This window comes from Hesperophylax consimilis, chromosome 10 (genome assembly GCF_061612785.1).
Source record: "Hesperophylax consimilis isolate HC1 chromosome 10, BYU_Hcon_1.0, whole genome shotgun sequence".
Lineage (NCBI taxonomy): Eukaryota > Metazoa > Arthropoda > Insecta > Trichoptera > Limnephilidae > Hesperophylax > Hesperophylax consimilis.
The window spans coordinates 15626186-15647953 of NC_142845.1; the positions used below are offsets into that span (position 1 = coordinate 15626186).

General features: G+C 34.9%; 1 protein-coding gene across 1 annotated transcript; it reads right to left on the reverse strand.

Annotated features, from left to right (window-relative positions):
• Positions 1-1253: 1253 nt before the first annotated feature.
• On the reverse strand, positions 1254-21122 carry LOC149420358 (uncharacterized). The gene is made up of 8 exons (XM_089636342.1): positions 20180-21122; positions 18657-19219; positions 17496-18398; positions 15250-15570; positions 14632-14760; positions 13425-13502; positions 6168-6401; positions 1254-5404 (listed from the first exon to the last, which is right to left on the reverse strand). Exons 1-8 carry the CDS (start codon positions 20493-20495, stop codon positions 5363-5365), a joined length of 2586 nt encoding a protein of 861 aa, XP_089492468.1. The 5' UTR covers positions 20496-21122; the 3' UTR covers positions 1254-5362.
• Positions 21123-21768: the final 646 nt, after the last annotated feature.

Below are 21768 nucleotides of genomic sequence, written 5' to 3' on the forward strand. Positions count from 1 at the left end.
ATGTCGATAAGTTGTGCTACCCCACCTCTATTGTTTCATCGTTTCCGTTTCCGAATTTCTTGACATCTAATTTCCGTTGAAAATTTAATATTATTAAAAAATCAGACCAAGACTTAGCAAACGGAAATTAAAAAAAAAAACACAAACGCATGAACATAATAATAATAACGTAACTTTCAAAAAACATTCTTTCCGGAATCAGCTATTCTATGAAAATGTTGTATCTCAATTCAAAAATGTTTATGGTTACCATATTTTCAACCAATCATATCTGAGGAATTGGTGCCATCATTTGAAAACCACAAATTGAGTTATTTTTGTTAACAAGTTGTTACCAGACCTGTCACATGGAATAGAAAAGTATCAAAGGAAAGGCAGGTTGTTGTTAATATTATTATTTATCAAAGCAAATTTAAATCTGTGATAATATGAGTATTATAATTTCAGTAAAACTAACGAAATCACAATTTTCTTTCAATCTGCTGGGAAGTTTCATGGTAGTACATGGTACTTCAACAGTCGTCTAGCTACAAACAAGATTTGGTCTGGATAACCAGGTATTCTCAACCCACGTGTTATGCGTCCCTTGAGGTGTTTTTGCACAAAAACGGCGCTATACAAGTCATCCAAGTATTATTATTATTATTGTTTACTCTATTTTTTGGTAAAGGTTACGAATTCCGCTTCACGGTAAATATGGAATGTTTACTTTGAATTAATACTTGAATTTAGTTATATTATTACTAAAAGTTACTATAAATGTTGGGGAACCTTTAATAACGTCTGCTCGCGTCCCCTTTAGAGTTATATTCCAGTTTTCAAGTAGTTTGTGGGCTACGCTAGGTTTTGTAGAGACTGGTTTGTGATTTAATTCTAATACGATATTATGAATATAATCCAACTCTTGATATGAACATAGTCGCCGTCGGCTGCGACTATAACGGCGCCGCATACTAATTGACATATCGCGTAAGTGACTTAATAAACGAAATTAAAATTAAAAGTGCGTATTTTTCAGTCTCCCCTGACCTAATAAATCATGTTTTGAATTAATAAAGCTAAATCCATTTATTTGAATGTGAAATATTGCGTGTTAAGAGTGAAGCGGAATAAGAGAAAAATAATATTTTTTTTAATGTAATATCTTGTAACTTGATCATCAAACTAACTACATGTGTTGATGGATGGAGGTAATTGAATAGTTCAAATGTTGTAAAGGTTAAAAATGAAAAATAAAACAACATTATCCCATCAGTGACACATTTATTTTATAAAACATATATGTAGGTATAAATACAAAATGTAGGTAACAAATCTGGTGACTAGTATCAATTTTTCGTGTGAAAAACATAAACATACTTAGGTTTCATAGTACAAACAATAATTATTAGAGTAGCAGGAACATATTTACAATGTCATCTATGGGTAGATTTTTGGTTGCTGCGAGGGCATCAAATGGTTAAATACATACATAATATCAACGTTTTGTGCAAATAATATTTCACATTAAATAATAAATACAATGGTATACAAAATTCAGTGGCTTACATTTTACAGCGTTCAACAACCATGTCATATAAACATTTAAAAATTAATAAAATTTATTTATGAATTTAGTATTCTTAACTTTTTCACCGTGTTTCCGGTACTTATATAGAACAAATGAAATATTATTGTTGACGGGCACAAAAAAATGTACATAGAGCTTGAGGCAAAGAATATTTGCACATCATATTTATAATGCACATAGCGGCGAAAGGGTAATTAACCGTTTGAGTGCCAATCGTCGATTTTCGTCGATTCGTGTTTTAACGAAGATTGCCGATCGTCGATTTCCGTCGTTTGCGTCAGTCGTGTTCTGATTCGCGCGTACGTCGGTACGTAAAATTCTCATTTTTTCGAAACGCCTGGACTTCGGGATCCTCCTCCGCGTGATTCTAAACCAATATCATATTTTGATTTATCGAAATCCTTGAAAATTCAAAGAATTTATGGGGTTTTAAAAAAATATATAGTTTCATAAAAAATTATGTTTTTTGGTGGCATTAAGCAACTGTATGAATTTTTTTGGCACTCAAACGGTTAAGAATAAAGAATCTTTGGGGATGCTGTGTGGAGGTATTTTAAGGAAATGTAGGAGAGGACGTTCTGGGAAGGAAAATGTATGAGTGGTGGGTCGGTTGTCCAGAGACAGACGCATTAATCAATCCCTCCCGCTGCGGTGCAAGGCGATGGTGATGGCGAGTCCAGCTGGAGAGGTGAAAGGGTCTGCCTTAACCGGCCTCTCCAATCAGGCCTGCCACGCAGCCAGTGAGTAGACATATTCATAGACATAGACACGGGGTGACCTATGGCAGAGGTGTTGGTTATCCAATGAATGTTTCTCGGGGCGGCGTTATCTATACTTGCCTCCCAAAATGAGTTTTAGGAGGCGGATACGGGTACAATAAAACTTATTTTGCATTTGCCAAGCCTTTATGCGAATTACTGAAAATCTAAAACCATTTAGGAACTACAGTGAAACTCTCAAAAGAAGTTTTCCAAGGTACTGGAAAAAAAACTTCTTATGCAGGAAAACCTTGTATGTGGGATAAATTGGGCCATTTTTGAATGTCAGTCTTCAAGAGACTGAAAAAACAAACTTCTTAAGTGACTTTCACTGTACTAAAAATATTTGTTATAAATTGCTTGTAAAATTAAATTTAAAAAGTTTTAATAGGTGATCGGGCTTTTTAATAAAATATACCGTAAAATGGTTCGTCTTGGATTAAAATCCAACATTTGTATACCACAGAATATTTAGCTTACTATTATGACAGTCGGCTCGGGCTGTATTGCAAGAGAACCAGATCTTGTCTTATTTAAAATGCAAATGCTTTTACCAATGACACAAACTAACGCTGCAAAGTAGGGGGTAGATCCTACCTTGAGTGCATATAAATAAAATCTATGAATATAAAACAGACCCAGTACTTACTAAACTTATAGAAGTAGAATACTGCAGATGAACCCAAGTTTTAGTAACGGTAACATTCACCGGACTGTTGTTTAATGACGGTAACATTCAATGAACTGTTGTTTAGTAACGGTAACATTCTAGACTGTTGTTAAATAAGGGTGGTAAAAAATAAAAAATAAAATTAAAAATTCGCACACGCTGTTGTCAGGCTAAAAATAATTACAAACTAATTATTTAAATTAAATAAACACAAAAACCGCACAGAATTATTATTCTAACAAGGAATATTATAGAAATTATAAAAATCATCCCTTAAAAATTAGTACCGATAAAGTAAAGCGGTCATACTGTTTTATAAAAATCTGGCACATAATAAAATATATATTTATATAAAATGCAGCCTAGTACTAAAATAAAGGATCGTTTCTACATAAAAATATATAGAGTAAGCCGGAATATACAGATAAATAATAACAAGTAAGTGTCCACAGATCACAAATTTGTAACAATTGTCAAGACTGATAATTTATCTAAAATTCTTTCTCATTTCACATTCTACTAACAAGGCGGGAGAAAACTACAATTAGTTTACATTTAAAATTGTAAAATTTTATTTATTATATTTTTAAAAAAAAGACAGAAGATGTAACTTTTTAAAAAGAAAAAATATATGAACAAATTTTAATTTATGACTTAACACTTGGAATGCCGGACTCCCGCGAGCTAAAACTTGCATTGTTGGCCGGGAGGAAATTGTGCACTACGCGCCGTGTGCTTGCTGATGTAATTTCGTAATTACAAAATGATGTTTAAAAGTCACGGCAGAGGTGGCTTGGTCATGTATTAAGAATGCCAGAAGATTGAATTCCTCTGGAACTTTTGAGTTGTCCGAGACAGCGTTTGAAGAAGCAACTCCAGAGACTGTGCAAAATTGTATGTTTATAGTATGTGGTTTTCCGGAATATCTACTTATATTCAGAGAAATGATTTTTTCTTCTTCACATTGCTTAAAAAAAAAGAGTAAACAGATTTTCTCGATGATTTATTTTATTTTCATTAGGCTGAATAAGTCTAAATAATAATAAGAGGTTTTCAGTGTCGGAAGCAATGCAAAACCTCTCTTCTATTGGGTTATTTTGTTGAAATGTAAATATTTTAAGAAAGCCCATGAAAATTTAATTCTGGATGCCGTAGCTTGAAAGATACACTGGCACGCGACTGGTACAATTCTGGCATATATGAAATAAAGAATATATCTTTATTCTATGTTAATAATGTGCACGCAAATAATGTGACTTCAGGTTTTCATTAAAATATTATATTATAATGAAAAGTTTTTTTAATATAATACAGCAAAATCTTAATAATCCAATCCAGCTGTTCAGAGGTCTGGCATGTTCTGTAATCCAGTTCTATCAGTGTCAGGTTTGAGTTTGAGGAAATAATTGTGTAAGAGATTATTTTGGTAAACAATAGAAAAACATTTTGTTTACATCATGTACAAACTTTGCAATTGCAACTAATAAAAAAGATAGTATGTTTCAATAAAACTTAGGCTATTAATTTAAAAAAAAAATTAAATGCAGGAAACATACACCTTCACGTTTATAGTATTCCAGTTTTCCATAAATTTCAATAATCGGGCACTGTCATGTTTTATATAGTGCCAGCTTAGTGAGATTCTACTGTATTTATATGAAACTATTCCAAGCAAAAATGATTCCCACCTCACTATAAATAATATCATAAATACAGCAACAATGTATCAACATCTGGTATCACTGTCAGGCCATTCCTAGAGTAATATTTCAACAATTTGGTGCATAATTGTCTACTCAATAAGTCTGATCAAATTGAGATTATTTCTCTTCAACAACAGGATAAAAACGCGGCAGTTCGTAGCTACATATATGTCTCCCGATGTGCCGTCCAATCATTTATATATTATAATGTAATTAACAACGGAGTTTGATAGTCTTTAAATTTCTCTATTATTATACAATATATAAATCTCTTAATAATATATTTAGATTCTATGAAACACTCACTGTTCCAAGTTATGTAAATAATTCTATATCTTCGTCGTTTTCTTCAGTGGTTTACCAAATCAATGGAAATAATATGGCGTAAAAAACATTTATCTTAACTGTGTAAATACTATTCAAATGGTACGATGAGAAAATCAATATGGTGTAAATAAATATGTTATAAAAATTCTTGCACTACAAATACTCGAATGGCTGTCAAATTGAAAAAAAAATGTAATCATATCAATAAGAAGAAATGTAGCTAAGTAATTAAAACAATATACAAATATTGGAAAGATAGCAAACATTTTAAAGGAAAGAATACACATTATAGAGTGGATAGAATGTACAAGAGATGGGGAGTGTTGCGAGGGATTTACCCCGAGCAGACTTCAGAGTGTTCATCCCACGAAGAAACCTGAAAGAAATACATACACTGACCTTTAGTACATGAATATATAGTTCATGGTTTGTAAAAAAATGTTTCCGTTAAACATATAAATCAACGAAAGTCACCCGATCCACAGACATCGAGATGATATGCATATGCGCTCGTTGTAATAATGATGTTACATTCATCTGGTTTGGATTTTTTTGTGTACAATTTAACTTCTTAAGACAAACATTCCCGGGTTATGAATAACCAGTGGCGGCTCTTCTATGGGGGTCTTTTGGTGAATGACCTTTCAAAATATGTTGCAATAGTATTAATATAAAAAAAAGCATTTAACAAACTACCCGATTATAATTTAATTTTGATTTAATATTCGTGCATATTCATAAGGTAATAGCGGGTTCCAGTGCCATCTAGCATTCAAATGAGAAGCTACTGTATGTACCTACCGTGGGTCACTTTAAATTTTGTCCCCAAGCTATCTCCTTTTTTTTCTCTTTGCTATACATACAAAGGAGGTGCTTAGAATCATACAAAATTTATTTTAAGGGGTTTCGGTTTTAAAGATTATTAAGGTGTTGAAGAGATGTGAAAAAATGTCAGTGGAAAGTTTTTTGTGTGATAAGCGATAGCCATCTTGAACTTGAATATTAGTTAGTGTAATTATGTAATTAATATCATTCCCCAGCAGGGGAATTTAACCCACAACGCCGGGGTGTTTGATTTTAAACCATTGAGTTGAGACTTTTATTATTCAAGTAAATTCAGTAGGATATTGTTCCCCTACCTGGCACTCCCGACTGCAGTACCACTGGTTGGCGCACCCGGCACATACGAACTGCGCCTCCTTGCGATGGCAACCCTGGCATTCGGGCACCTCGCTCTCGCTGACCTCAAGGGGGGCCTCGGCGTCAGTCCCCATGCCCCCTGCTTGTCCCCCGCCCCCCGGCAGTACGGACTCGTCTATCACTAGAGGGCGGTCAGCCGTGTCCTCGTCCAGCTCGGTCTCTTCAAAGTCATCCTGGAAGAGAATATCACATTCTTCACACCGATAAGGAATGGTTTTAATGGTTCTGTGACAAAACAGAACATTGAAGAAAAGTGAAGAAAAAATAAAAAAAAAAATTTAAAAAAACATACCTAATCTAACTCAATTAACCTATAATTTCTCTACCTGAGAGAATATGGCTACTAGAATATCCTACAGACTTTCTCTTGGGTATGCTCAGAATTAACCGTCCATGGGTCAGAAGGGATGTCCACATTACTTCACATTTTTTTAGACTGATTCATGATCGCTTGAAACCTCGACTATCATGGAGAGCATTGATTTCTATGTTCCCGATAGTTATCACCATCATCGACAGCATGAACTGTTTAATCTCCTTGCCGGCAGGACTAACTTGCCAATGGTTACGGCAGTGGGGAGAACTGTCTTGTTAAATGGAATCATTTGGGATATTGGTATATTTAACATCAACAAAGCAGAGTTTAAAAGGCAGCTTTGTTGCTGCTAGTATAAAATCTGCTTTTATATATTTACCCCTTTACGAATGGGGGTGTTTTGGATTTCACACGGCTGATAAATAACTATTTACGATACATTAATGGTTGTTTGTCAGTTTAAATAAAACATGTTTATTAGTAAGGCCCTTATTGTTGGACCTTATGTATCTTTGAAAAATGAATAGAAATTTTATTTTGTTATGTTCTTAAAATTAATTGAATTATTTTATCGTGTTCGTTTTGTCACTGTTTTGTTTTATTTGGTTATTGTACAGAATGTTAAAGGCATGGAAGCATACTGACTTTTGCTAAGCTACGAGCAAACGTCGCAGAATATCAAAGTGGCAGGGCCAATGAAAGTTATGCATTTGGTGTATTGGTAGAATCATCACTATCATTATATGGTGTCCTTGGCTGATAAAGAGAAACAGAGGTTGAACATAGATGAGATGGGCTGAAGCGAGTGACCGGTGAGAGCCGTCAAAAACTGAACGGTGGAGACATTTGAGGGAGGTCTGTGTCTAAAATAGGACACCAGAAGGCTAATAAAAATCTGATAAATTCATGATTAATTATTAATCTTTACAACGCAGGCCTTTTCAACGCAAACTATCTCATCATGCGTCACGTTTTGATACAATGTATCCGTTTTAGTGAAACTTCATAGGCGGCATTTGCGTACAGTGATGACTGCTAATGGATTACATGTGCAACAGCAGCGTAGATAAGGAGAGATAAATATTAAATGATTTTTAATTGGGAACATAGTAATATAAGGAACATAGAGAATGATAAGAATAATATCGACTGTGGTTTGGTAAAACCCTTCAAGCCACAAATGAAAACTTTACAGGAGACAATAAAAATTAATATTTACAGATTCGTAAAACTAATTAAAAATCTTGAAGTTGATATGAAACCGGTTAAGTATTTGTTTTTCAAAATATTACAATTCTATTTACAAATATGAGATATTTGAGGGATGAGTAATAATTTCTGAAAACAGAAGACATCTGGGTGACTATTTCGATTGAGAATTTCAAAAATATTCATTTATGTTGTGTTTATATACCACCAGGAGTCAATCACTCTCAAAGCATAAATGAATTCATGGATAAATTATGTGCACTTCGAGAACTTTACCACGACGATCACTTCGTCATATCAGGTGATTTCAATTTACCACTAATTAACTGGTCTATTGGTAACGGTAACAGTATGCAAATAATGAATGGTTATCAATCTGAAATTATTTCCAAACTATCAGACACCCTTTCTTTTACTGATCTCTCGCAATAATGCACCCGAATAATAATCGTACATTCCTAGACCTTGTCTTTAGTTCGTTCCCTGTTAATGTGTCTAATACTGATGATTATCTCATACCTGAATGTAAACATCATAAAACCATTATTTTCGACATCAATATAGCTCTGGAAACCCCTATGGTGGACAACAAAAGGACAATATATCTCTTCAGGAATGCTAATTTTGAAACGATCAATAACATCCTCAATAATATTGATTGGGATGCAGAATTTTTAAACCTATCAACTAATAATGCCATTGACCGTTTTTATGTTATTTTAAATGAAATTATTCGTTTGAACGTCCCATCAAAGGAAGTTCATATTAACAACTCTTATCCTTATTGGTTTAATACAGCCCTGATAAAACTCACTAAAGAAAACTATAAAGTGTTCAAAATGTGGAAAAAGTGGTCAAATCCTTTGGACTACCGTGAATTTTGTGTTCTTCGATCAAGGCAAAAGAAAATGTCTAGGGAATGTCTTAAACAATTTATAATAAACGCCGAACTTAATATATCCCGTGACCCGAAACATTTCTGGACCTATATTAAAGGAAAGAGAAATAACTCTGGTTTACCGCATATTATGAAACTGGGTGACATAACTGCCGTGAATCCCTTCGCAATATGCAACCTGTTCTCACAACACTTCGTCTCAACTTTTAATCACAAAACTGTTTCCGATGTTCATTCTACCAATTATCACGTAGACAATCAAGTTAACATATCTTCGGTATCAGTTTCCAAAGAAAAAATAGAAAAAATAATTGATACTATCTCTTGCTCATTGGGTGCAGGTAGCGATAAAATTCCGGCATTCTTTATCAAAATGTGTAGCAAGGTAATCTCGAAGCCCCTATTACTGCTCTTTCAATCCTCATTGAAAGAAGGTGTCTTTCCGGATCGCTGGAAGTGTGCTCATATTACACCAGTATTTAAGTCTGGGGCGAAAGTCCGTAACTATCGTCCAATATCTAAATTACCGATATTCAGTAAGATATTTGAAAAAATTGTTCATGAACAACTGTATGACTGTGTCCAGTCTGTAATAATTGCTAACCAACATGGATTCATGAAAAAAAGATCTGTTGTCTCTAATCTTGCAATTTTCACTGAAAATATTTCAAAATATATGGATGATCAAATCCAAGTTGACGTAATCTATACAGACTTCTCCAAAGCATTTGATAAAATTGATCAGTCTTCTTTTATCTACTACTAGCTCTGGGAATTCACGGGGATTTGTACCGATGGCTGGTCTCCTATCTTAATGGGCGCACTCAAGGAGTAACTATTAATGGCTTCATATCTGAGATTGTAAATATACCTTCAGGTGTGCCCCAAGGATCTCACCTGGGACCGTTGCTGTTCACAATTTTCATCAACAACATTATAAAATGCTTTAATTATGCAAATATTCTACTCTTCGCTGACGATATGAAAATATTCTTTCCTATTAATTCTATTATTGACTGTTATAAATTACAAGAAGATCTATATAGACTTGATGACTACTGCATTATCAATCATCTCAACATGAACACCTCAAAATGTTATGTGATTACCTTCACTAGAAACAAAATAAAATTTGAACATAACTACTACATAGCCAGTCAAGTACTTAAAAAGGTTACACAAATTCATGACCTAGGTGTTCTGCTTGACAGTAAACTTACATTCGAGGCGCATGTTGATATGATTATGAAGAAAGCCCTTAGAATGTTAGGATTCTTATTCCGTATTGGAAAAGAATTCAATAATATTCAAACACTTAAAATATTGTATTTTATGTTCGTAGTCATCTTGAATTTGCTTCTCAGATATGGAATCCTCAATATAAGATTTATGTAAAGCGCATTGAAGCCATCCAAAAAAAATTTGTCAATCATTTAAATTTTAAGATGAATATTGGTAACCACGGGATTAACAGCTCGATGGAATATTATGGACTAATACCATTAAAAACTAGAAGAGACTCCGCAGATATAATATTTCTCTATAAAATTATCAGTGGCCTTATTGATTGTTCGCCCCTTTTGTCTGAGATTAATTTTAGAGTCCCGAGCTTTAGAACTAGAGATAAGTCACTTTTTCATCTTCAAAAATGCTCTACTAATCTCAGACAAAACGCTTTTATTTTCAGAGCTTGTACCCTATACAATAAGAATTTTAATTATATTGACATATTTTCGTGTAGTTTAGGAAAATTTAAAAAAGATACCTTAGCTATTATTAAATAATAATTAATAACATACTGCAAGTTATCATGTTGTTGATATGAACCATGTCCAGTTACAAGTGACTCATTTTATAAACATCTGTTCAGTTTAGTTGTAGGTATATACATATATTGGTGATTATTGGTGTTGTGTGAGGATAAAATTGTTATATTGTAATTTACTTGTGTTCTTATATCCGATGTTATGTTTACTTTATTTAGTATTTTGTATTTTCTGTAAATATTTTTTGCCCACGGGTACTGGACCCTTAGTTTGTTATTATAATTAATTTTTTAAGTGAAAACCTATCATTAGATATTATTTGTATTTTTTATAAGTTAATTATTTAAAGATGTAAAAAATCTGTTGGTTTTCCTAAATAAATAAAACAAAACAAAACAAAACATTTTTCTATAAATAACCTAAAAAAAGTTTAAGCATAAATTTTGTTTTTAGTATTAAAAATGTCAATCAACAAAAATTACTTTACCATGTCGTACTTCGAAGATTATTCTATATAAAACCATTGAAAAGTAACTAACTAACTAACTAACAAACCATCGCGCTGTTTCTCCGCAGGTGTAGGCAGAGAGGACGGACATTCACATTCATACACTGTCTCATACATACTCTTCTATGATTCTGACTCTTGACATGGCCCGACTCAAGTATTTGATTCACTTGATCGTGCCATGTCTTCCTCAGGCGTCCTTGAATTCTTGTACCATTCACATTTACGTCATATATTCTCCTTACACTCCCTTCTTTGTACCATCTAAGCATCCCTTCCTTAATCTTACTCATTACGCTTAGCTCTGCCTTGCATTCTTTGCAAATCTCCATATTTCTCACACAATCATATATGGTTTTACCACACATACGCCTCAGGGATCTGTAGATCCCCATACGCCTCAGGGCCACAGATACGCCTCAGGGACACACATACGCCTCAGGGATCTTGTAGAAATGAGATCCCCGAGGAATAACAATTTATTTTAAATTAAATCAATGATAATATTAATTATTTATTTTGAAAAAGGTTAAGCTAAACAAAGGAAATTATTTTCTTTTCTTTTTTAAACTTTAACCCCCTTACCAATAAAGGTTATTTCAAATTTACACAACTGTTAAACAACCATTTACCATACAAAATTTTTTGTTAAGCAGTTGTGTAAAATCTAAAAAATGTTTATTAGTAAGGCCTTTTGAATGGAATATAAGGATATCACTATTCCAACTATTTGGTGAAATTTCCTACCCAAGTTGGGTTACAATTTTTTTTGTTTAGTAACTTCAATTTCACAGGTATAACACGTTTGTGATATAAGTGCACTTTTTTAGGTTTCCAAGCGATGCCCGTTGCAGCGAAAGAAACGGCACTTCAAAGCTGAGAGACCTGAGGGTCGGAAGTCAACCAAGAACTCTGGTATATTCAAAACATTTTGAAGAACGTTTCGTCAACAGAACATTGAATGTTGTAACTCGATGGATGAAGCAGTGCCCCCAACATTATATGCCGGCATAATTATGTTTATTATGTAAAAAATATGTATTATGAAAAATTATGTATCCATGTTTTCAAAATTGATTGTAATCTATATTTAATTTTTGACTTCGGTGTATACTTACTCCTGATGAGGTGAACTTCGTTTACGAAACATGTAAAGGTTGTACATAATAAAGTGATGTAAACAAAGTTATTTGTTTTTTAATAAAATAAATACAGTAGAACCCCGTTAATTCAAACCCCGATAATGCAAAATTTTCGCCCAAAATTTGTTCGTGTAATTCGAAAAAAATCGATTTTTGCGAAAATAAATCATAAAATTTTGTAAATCTGAATCTAAAAGACAGCCATGGCGGTAAAACGCCGAAAAATGTATTTTTACGTGGTTATACATCGTCCTAATTAGTGTTATTATTTTGTAAATCTGAATCGATTTACACTGGAATGTTGTATTTCATCCAATATTTCGTATATCCGAGTTTGAAGGGCTGAGAAAATACGTTTTACGCGGAAATATGTCATAGTTTTACGAATTTACACCAAATATCTGAATTTAAAGGGTCGGCTGCGAAATTTCGATCTACGCGTAAATATATAGCATTTTTACGAATTTATTTTGAATATCGCGACGGAAATCGGCCGCGGAATCTCGATTTACGCGGAAATATATCGTATTTTTACGAATTTATTTCGAATATCTCAATTTAAAGAGCCTGCCACGACAGAAATCGGCCGCAAAATCTCGATTTACCCGGTAATATATTGTATTTTTACGAATTTAAATTCAGATTTTCGAAATAAAGGGCCGGCAGCGACGGGAATCGGCAATATGTAGTATTTTTACAAATATCTTAGTTTAAAGGGTAGGCTGCGACCAAAATCTCGATAAATGTATCGCATTTTTACGAATTTAAATAAAAGGCCGGCCGCGACGGTAATCGGCCGCGAAAATAAAGGAATAATTCGTATTAATACGAATTTACTCCTAAGATACTACCTGGATTTGAAGGGGCGACCGAGAAACTCAATTTTCAGCGTCTTTTTTTATTCTTAAAATTTAAAATTACGTGGGAATTCGTTAATTCGAAATTTGATTTATAATGTCCCGTGGATTTCGAATTAACGAGGTTCTACTGTAAGGACATCACAAGGTGATAAGCCTTCAGAAGAAATTTTCTTGAAAAAAAAAAATTGCCCCCAATTTGCCCCAAAAAGCTTCCCCTAAATGTCAAGTCACTGAATAATAACCATGGAAACGGTCTGGCGGTGCCGCCATCTTGGCACTCATTTCTGTGCTACTGTTTGGAAAGAATTTTTATCAGTATGTCAAGTCCTCTCATAGGTATTTTATTTAGTCTTTGACCAAAACACAGTCGATATTGATATGTAATTTAAATGGATACAGTTTGTGACACAACACTCTTTAAAAAAGTAATAAAATCTGCAGTTTTAAGCAAATAATTGAGTTAGTATCAGCAACAAAAAAAGCGAAATATTCCTTACCAATTGAACAACTTCTGGTTCATTGCGATTGTTTTGGTTCCCCGGTGGAACTGGCGTAATGGTAATTTCCATACAGTTCTGTGGAAGGAAACAGGTTATTTACAAATCAAAGGCAGTGAATAATACAAACATGTTAGTATGAGCACAATGAAATGCATGTGGCGTATGTTAGCCACAGATAAAATTTGAGCAGCTCAAGATAATTGGCATTAATAGCGAAAGCGGAGACTTTGTTTACTGTCAATTATGTAATATTGTCAGTGCATAATTTTGCAGATGCAGATTTTTAGGTGTTTATTTTTTTAAGTTTGACCGCCAAACGGTACATCAAGAATCCATGGAAAAAGTTAGTCATAGCGAAAAAAATTATGCATCAGTTTTCTAACAATCGTCAAAAAAAATTAATCTTTCTTAGGACGAGTTGTTTCACAGAATTTGAATAATTCATCTAATTTTCAAGTTCTATTCAGTTTCTGTTATTATTTCAGTTTTGTGGCTTTCAACTGGCCAATAGTGATATAAAAACAGAACTTGAATAGAACCTTCACAGAACTTGAAAATCAGCTTTGATCTGTTGAACACAAGAACGAATATTAGAAGTGATCTGTTCTCATGTGGTGAATGTCAACTGTGGGTGCAATGTTGGCGTGTTTCCCGGCTGAAGGGATCAAAGACGCAAGTTCCCTGAAGCATCTTCCATCAAAATACCGGCAGAACAAAGACCGCATTCGCACCTGACGTCTGTGCTCCACCTGATGCGAGCAATGAAGTTTCTCCGGCTTTGTGTATGAAACATTCTTGAGGATGGTAAAATGTATACTTTAAAATTTAAAACTGTGTTCACACTACTGACACGACGTATTGAGAAATTTCTAGCGACCTCCTGACATAAAGCAAAATGAGTAGACCAGTGGAGGCAATCAAGCAAATAAGCATCACAAGTATAAATAATAAAAACAAGGGGAGGTATGGCATGGAAGCGTTCCGACTGTTGCCGAGCTATGACAGAACAGCATGTACTATCAAGCGGCGGAGCCAATGAGAGTTATGCGTTTGGTGTGTCAGTAGAAACAAAAGCGGGGCGAACAATGTTTGTTTCACACAAATAAACACACCTTCCCTATTTCTATTATCTATGGTCATAGGACATGACTGCACAAATTAGTTAAATTAATCAAGTGACGACAGGTATTGTTAGTGTTGTTACCTTTTGCGGGGTGTAGCTGGTGGAGGTGGGCAGCGCATTGGGGGCCACCACCTTCTCGGGGGCGGTGAGGAGGCGTGCCAGGGTCGGGGAAAAGGTGGAAAAACGGCTGTTCTCCTGGCGAGACTGCGACTGTAAATGACATGGGAACATGACTGTAAATGACACGAGAGTTGGACCATGGCATCCCCAATTTGGTGAATGCGGTGTCATGAAATTTGTGCAGTTTTTTATAGAACATATTTTCAAATTTCATTTACATCATGAGCTACAGAGCTTTGAAATATAAATTAAGTAAAAAAATAATTCAAGACATTGTATTTTTTTCTATTCGAATCTTGAGGGAAACAGGGTAGTAAAGATAGTCTCTTAAATTCTCAAAATATTTTAGATAAATAAAATATGGTAGCCAAGGTACTTCCGAAATAAGTCCTAATTATTTAATCACGGTGCGTCAGCCGTATGTGATTTTGAAACTCAAGCGTTGAATAAAAATTTTGCAAAACATATTTCAACCAGAAATGTGAAAAACCATAATGATAAATTTAAAATTTGTAAAACGAGCAGCAAGGGTGGATTTCCGGCCTGATATATTGAGCTGCGTATAGGTTAATAATTTACCTTAGTCAATATGCCATGCAGCAGAGAATTATTCTGCTGATTCTGTGACACCTTGGCGCCCTGCGGGTTGTTGACGGGGTGCAGGGTCACCTCGGGGTAGGGGGGCGGCGGGGGCAGGCCGGGGCCCATGCCCCCCATCCCGCCCAGGCCGCTGGGTCCCCCCATGCCCCCCGCAGCCTGTTGCTGCTGGCTAGTCATGTTAGCAAACTGCACCAGGACATCCTTGAAGCTCATGCCGTTGTGCAGGGACGTGGGCACGTTCTGCCCGAGCATGGAGGACTGCTGGGAGGCGAGCGCCTCGGATACGGACATGTGCGGGTTCTGAAATTAACAATGATTTTCTATAAAATATATGTTTAATAATAAACCCTTAGACTAGATGAGTTAGACGTGTTATCGAGACCTCAACTATAGAATATGGACATGAAGCTAGAGATGGCTACATCAAATCTATGCTGTAATCAAGATCTGTTATACCAGATTTCTCCCAAAAGTCAGATTTTAAACATGTACACATTGAAAATATGTAGTAACGATGAAACACTGAATCCTAGTCGATTTTGATAATATTTGTAAAATATAATGTATATAAGACACCCCTACTTTGGATGGTTGATTAGGTAAGGAGTAGAACTCATGCGTCATGCAGCCACCCCCCTCGTGGTGAGTTCTGACAAAACGGGCGACGAGCTGCACAACAAAACTTGCAAATATTATGTAAATAACACATTGCATGACAGGGAAACATTGAAATATTAATGATGTCTTAATTTTAATTCCAATGACTGTAAACGTTTTGCAAAGCATTTCCACTTTTCATTCATATTCCAATGACTATAAACTTTTTGCAAAGCGTATCCAACTGTCATTCATATTCCAATGACTATAAACTTTTTGCAAAGCATTTCCACTTGTCATTTATATTCCAATGACTATAAACTTTTTGCAAAGCATTTCCACTTGTCATTCATATTCCAATGACTAAACTTTTTTTTAATTTAAGACCGGGTTCGAATAATCTTACAACATTATAAAATCTCCTACTACCACCACAGTAAGCGGAAAATGTTGAGGAATTGAACTGATTGAATTGGAATGGAACCCAGACGAGACTCTAACTCAGCCACTGACCGGTCATCTATTTATTTAAATTGTTGTGCTAATTCATTTTGTCCTTAATTTGGATAGTGTAGTTAAATAAGATTAACAACTAATATGATTATTTTATATTGGTGTTTAGTTATATTAATGACTAGGTGAGAAATCGGTTTCAGCTTAAAAACTTCTATACTATATTTTAGGTAAAGACTAACATATTATGATAAAACAAATAAATATAGAATAAGGTCAGTTTGAAGAATAGCTAACATGAAATAATATTGAAATGTAACAACACTGCTCTTTTCCAGTAAGAACCGAGAGTAAATTTAGAACCTATTATGTGCCTAAACTTAACAACATACTACAAAAGTGTTTTGCACTTAAACACGTTGCCAAGAAATAGCACAAAATAATAGCCCATTGTATTCAAGCAAGTACATTTCCACACATACAATGCGAGGACCTTAAAACCTTGCAGTTCTTGATAGACTCGGGGTATTGTTATAATGAAACTGTTTTTATTAACCAGATAAGAATGTTGTGGCGTTTACTGCCCGGGAATGATAAGCAGGAATGAATGTATGGTCTTAGGAATGTTACAAGATATCCTCAGATGAATATGGGAGGTGTTAATACCATGTAATTACCAAAAATATGAAAATAAATAAAATAAGGTCTAGAGCGTACTGGTTTTTTTAACATACTGCTGTTTCTCAGTACAAACACAAGTCACGGTTTTAATAGGGGGGCTTAAAAACCGTAACCGTTGGCATTTCCAATGCGGCACAGTATATATGAACCAAATTGTAAGTTAGCGCAGGTTGTGTTTGCATGCTAGGTCTTAACATAGGATAGTTTTATTAGAAGGCAGAGAGGGCTACGAATAAATATAAACCTAAATAAATATTAAAGCATCTAATGAATGAAAATGGGTCTAATTATTAATTATTATTTTTGAATACAAAGATTCATACACGTAACATTGAAAGGGTTACGAATTGGACCACAGAATATTAGGGCAATTATCTATACCTATACCCCACTACTGATCCATACCTTATGATATAACCTGTATTTAGTAGCTGATGGAAGTAACTACTAATACAAAAATAAGTATGAATATGTAATATGCAGTTTGATCTTACCCCTTCCATTCTGCCGAGCAATAGTCCCAGGTCCATGCTGTGGTCCTGAGGATGTGGTGCTATGGGCCTAGGTCCCACAGCTATCTGTGGGGTCTGCGGGTTCAGCAGGCTCTTCATTCGCCTTCCTCTCCGGGGCACGACCTCCGGGTGCCTTTGCCGGTAATCCGCTATGATGGACTGCACATCCTTAATCGGCCCCTGTCTCCCCATCGGCATGCCATAACTGTCTAACAATCCATTCCTATCAGCCATTTGATGATAGCTCGGAATGCCAGGTCTTGGACCGGGCATCATCACAATTGGCTTTGGCACTATTTTTTTATTCCCGTAATAATTGATGTTCTTATCGATGCCAAAGTTGGGCATCGACGTTGGGCAGTAAGGAAGTGAGGATGCTGGTAACATCATCGGAGAACTAACACCTGGTTGATTACTTCCACTTAAATTAGGGAAATTCTTACTCATGGACAGATTGGAGACTTCGTCGTATTTATCTTTGACCAAACTTTTATTCCCCGTTAAGAATTTCTTTTGCATGTTGTTTTTGTTGATTTCGGCGATGTCGTGGTTTACTTTATCTAATAGCATTATCTTCTTTCTCCGTATTAACCGTAAAAGTATTTCTTCTTTAACTTTCCTTAAATGCAATATGTTATTCCATTCGATTTCTTTGGTCGAGGCTAACTCCTTGAGGGTTTCAATCTCCGATATGAGGTTTTCAGTGTGGCGGTCTATTTCCTCCACACTGTTGTTGGAAGTGTTGGACATGTAATCAAACAGCATTGTGTTGTGTTTGTCAAATGTGTCCTGCAATTCTTGACAAAGCTTTTTCGATGGACACTGCTCACTTTTTATTGGCTCGATCTCTGTGTTTCTTCTTTTACAGAATCCATTATCCTGCGGCTAAAAAAACATTAATTATTAATACTGATGATACTATTATCCACTAAAGGGGCGAACGAACCTTGTTGTTAATACTTCGTTAGACTTTTTTTACTTAAACGAAAAGGTTCATTCGTACTCAACAGAGGTTAAAGAAAGGACAAGAAAAATTAATGTGTATTTTTAGATACGGTAAATTGGAAATTAATCAGCGAAAGCGTAAAATTATTCTGTGAAGTGGAAATTGGAATCGGCATAAAAATATTATCTGATTAGTACCTTCTTTTCAGTATCCTCTGCAATTTGCAATGGTACATCATCCACATCTACGTCAGAATCTCCCGAAGTACAAGCCTCCTGTTTGTTTAGGTTAAGTACTTGCATTGGGGGGTGAGCCGCTAGATCTTGGGGCTGATCTACATTCTCTTCTTTTGCTTTCAACAACGGTAACATCGGCACATCTTCTGGATGCTTGTTAACACTTTTTTCTAATTTGTCAAATTCTTTATCTTGCAGTTTTTTTGTTTCTTTTTTCCTTTCAAATATTTCGATAATTTTATCTCTTCTCTCCTCATTTTTATTTATTTTTTCTATCATCATCTCTTTCTGGTCTTCCAAACACTCGCTTGTTTTATTATTTAAACTCAGATCAGTTGTATCTTTGACACTTTCATTTGTTTTAACTGGTTCTATTATTATAGTAGGTTTTTCAATGACAGGCTTAGAAAAAATTGTAATAATTTCTTTAGGTATTTCTTCTTCAATATCCCTTTGTTTTGGCGGAGAATTTGGACAAACTTCAGCCTCTGCTTTCTCAGGTTCTTTAACAATAGGGTTCGGTTCTGAAAATTAAAATACCATTATGGTTTATTAAAGTAATGCACGCAACACTTTGATAATTATTTCTTGTATGCCACACAAGTAAAATAGGAACTTTAATTATTGTCAGTTCTCATTGTCACCAAGACAGAGTATAAATTCCAAAAGATCACATTAATGATGATATTCTATTACTTTTCGCACAGTTCAGAAATGTCATCTGTCATAAGACAACATGAAGGTTTAAATAATGTGAAGTTTGATTTAAATTGAATATTATTATTGCTGTAGTAAATGACGTTACAATATATATATATATATATATATATAGACACGCTGTAGAAATCTCAAAGTGGCAAGCAAAAATTACGTCAATTGTAGTGCTTTCGATTTCGTAGGTTTATTACTAAACTGTCACGCGTCGCGTAAGTTTGGGTGCTGCCTCTAAGTAAATTACCTTAAAAAAGGGCCAAAATGCCCCAGTGCGTAAGTGTTTTAATTAATAGGCAAACACTAGTAAAAGCCAAGGAATAACATTTCATTTGCAAATTTATTATTATAAATAATACAATTGTTTCCCGCCTGAAGATTTTATGCGTTCTAAGAGAAAATGCAAGGCCAACTAGGTCTGGACGCGCAACTGCCAAATTACAAAGTCACTGCTGCCAAGTAAATAACTGACTTGATCCAAAATCCATCAGGCGCTCAGGCCTGTACTCTAGTCGGCCTCGAGGTAGTATTCTTTGTAATGTCTATCTTTATCATACAGGAACAACGTTTGAATTAAGAATTTACTATAAACATGAGTGTTTCTTATTTGCCACATTTTATTTTAATTTTGTGAGACATTAACAAGTCTAGATGCATTGTAACGTCATTGGTTGTAGTTCACTAATTTTAGAAATTAAATTGTCAGGTATTGGAACATCAAAGGTAATGCAAGTCAAAGAATAAAATAATAAGTGGATTATAAAGAAACATACTAGGCTGTTCGGTGACGGGAAGTTCTTCAGGCAGTTTACGTGATTCTGTTTCAGGAGATTTAATTTCATCCCCATCATTCGGACTTGGTAGACTTAATTCTACAATCTTTGTGCCGTTTGTTTTACTGTCTTTTATTTCTATGTCATCATATTTCTCTTCCTCTTCTAGTTCCATCTTCTCCTCATCGTCTAAGGCTAAGGGGTCAGTCTCTGGAGTTTCCGTTGCTCCGTTGCTATCCTTATCACTATCAAATTTGGCCAAGCACATTTCAATATCCTTGTCCTTGTGACCCATGCTCATCTCCACGTCAGTCATGATGAAAAGATAAATCAACAACAATCCTTGGGTACTTATTCAAACAAACACAGCAGGGGGGATGATAGACCTAACCCTGAAACGCAAAATTCAACCTAAAGCGTTCACCTTACAAAAATTTTAACTCGGTCTGCAGCCTGATGTTGGTATAACCAATTTGCATGGAGAATCTATAATTTCAATTCGAAAACTATTGTTTTGTATCGATTAACGCCCCGGTTGCATCTTTCCGCAAACTGTGTAGGACACACGACATTTTTATGCATTTCTTGACTTTCGCTTTAATGAAAAGTTCATTGTAATGAAGTAGTTGTATTATCAAAGCAACAGCTAAGACACGGTTATGAATAACTTGTCGAACAAATAAGAAACACTCGCTATCGGTTTGGTTTGATGCAAAAATAAATTCTACAAGGGGGCATCTCACACGAAGCTGTATATTTATTAGTTCTGAGAATTGTTAGTTTTTTGATTCACTGTATCTCCACTTTTCTAATGTGTAATGTAATTTATCTAAATGTATACATTTTGGATGAATCATTTTGCGTACACATTCGCCTTTCATTTAATTCTCACGAATTGTCATTTTTAGGTCATGCAACTGCATAGATTTTGTTGCGCGTGCGTTTGTTTAGTATCGGTAACAGTGTTGCCACAAATAATGAGTGTTGCTATTTCTAGCTGGTTCTAGCGTGCCAGTACCGATATGGTACCGGTGGTGTTCTATTGTTGGTAGAGTTCATAGTTCAGAGTTTCATTTGGTCAATCCATAGACGAAATAAATACCTTCACGTTGGGCAAAAAACATATCCAGACCCTGACCTAAATTTTTGAATGCAGGGTTTTCCAATAAGAGGTGTTATTTTGAATAGCCCGCTATTTCGGTAGATGTTACTTTTGAAGCTGTCATTTTTTGACATTTGACAAGTAGAAACTACGCCATTAATAAAAATGGAATGATACACGCTTCAACAACGCATTGAAATTATTAAAATTCACTTGAGTGAATCAAATGCAAATCATTTTGAGTGATGAGGCCCATTTCCACCTCGGTGGCTTCGATCCTCGGTAGATTCACTCAAGTGAATTTTAATAATTTCAATGCGTTGTTGAAGCGTGTATCGTTCCATTTTTATAAATGGCGTAGTTTCTACTTTTCAAATGTCAAAAAATGACAGCTTCAAAAGTAACATCTACCGAAATAGCGGGCTATTCAAATAACACCTCTTATTGGAAAACCCTGTATAATAAAAAAAATTGCTTTGTACTATAC

Bases quoted from the DNA above. Each gene is read 5' to 3' on its own strand.
- LOC149420358 (XM_089636342.1), bottom strand. From the start codon at position 20,495: ATGACTGACGTGGAGATGAGCATGGGTCACAAGGACAAGGATATTGAA. The intron at 19,220-20,179 runs GTATGTTTCTTT...TTTAATTTTCAG, and splicing joins TCCCGTCACCGAACAGCCTA to AACCGAACCCTATTGTTAAA. The intron at 14,761-15,249 runs GTAAATTATTAA...TGTCATTTACAG, and splicing joins TGCATGGCATATTGACTAAG to TCGCAGTCTCGCCAGGAGAA.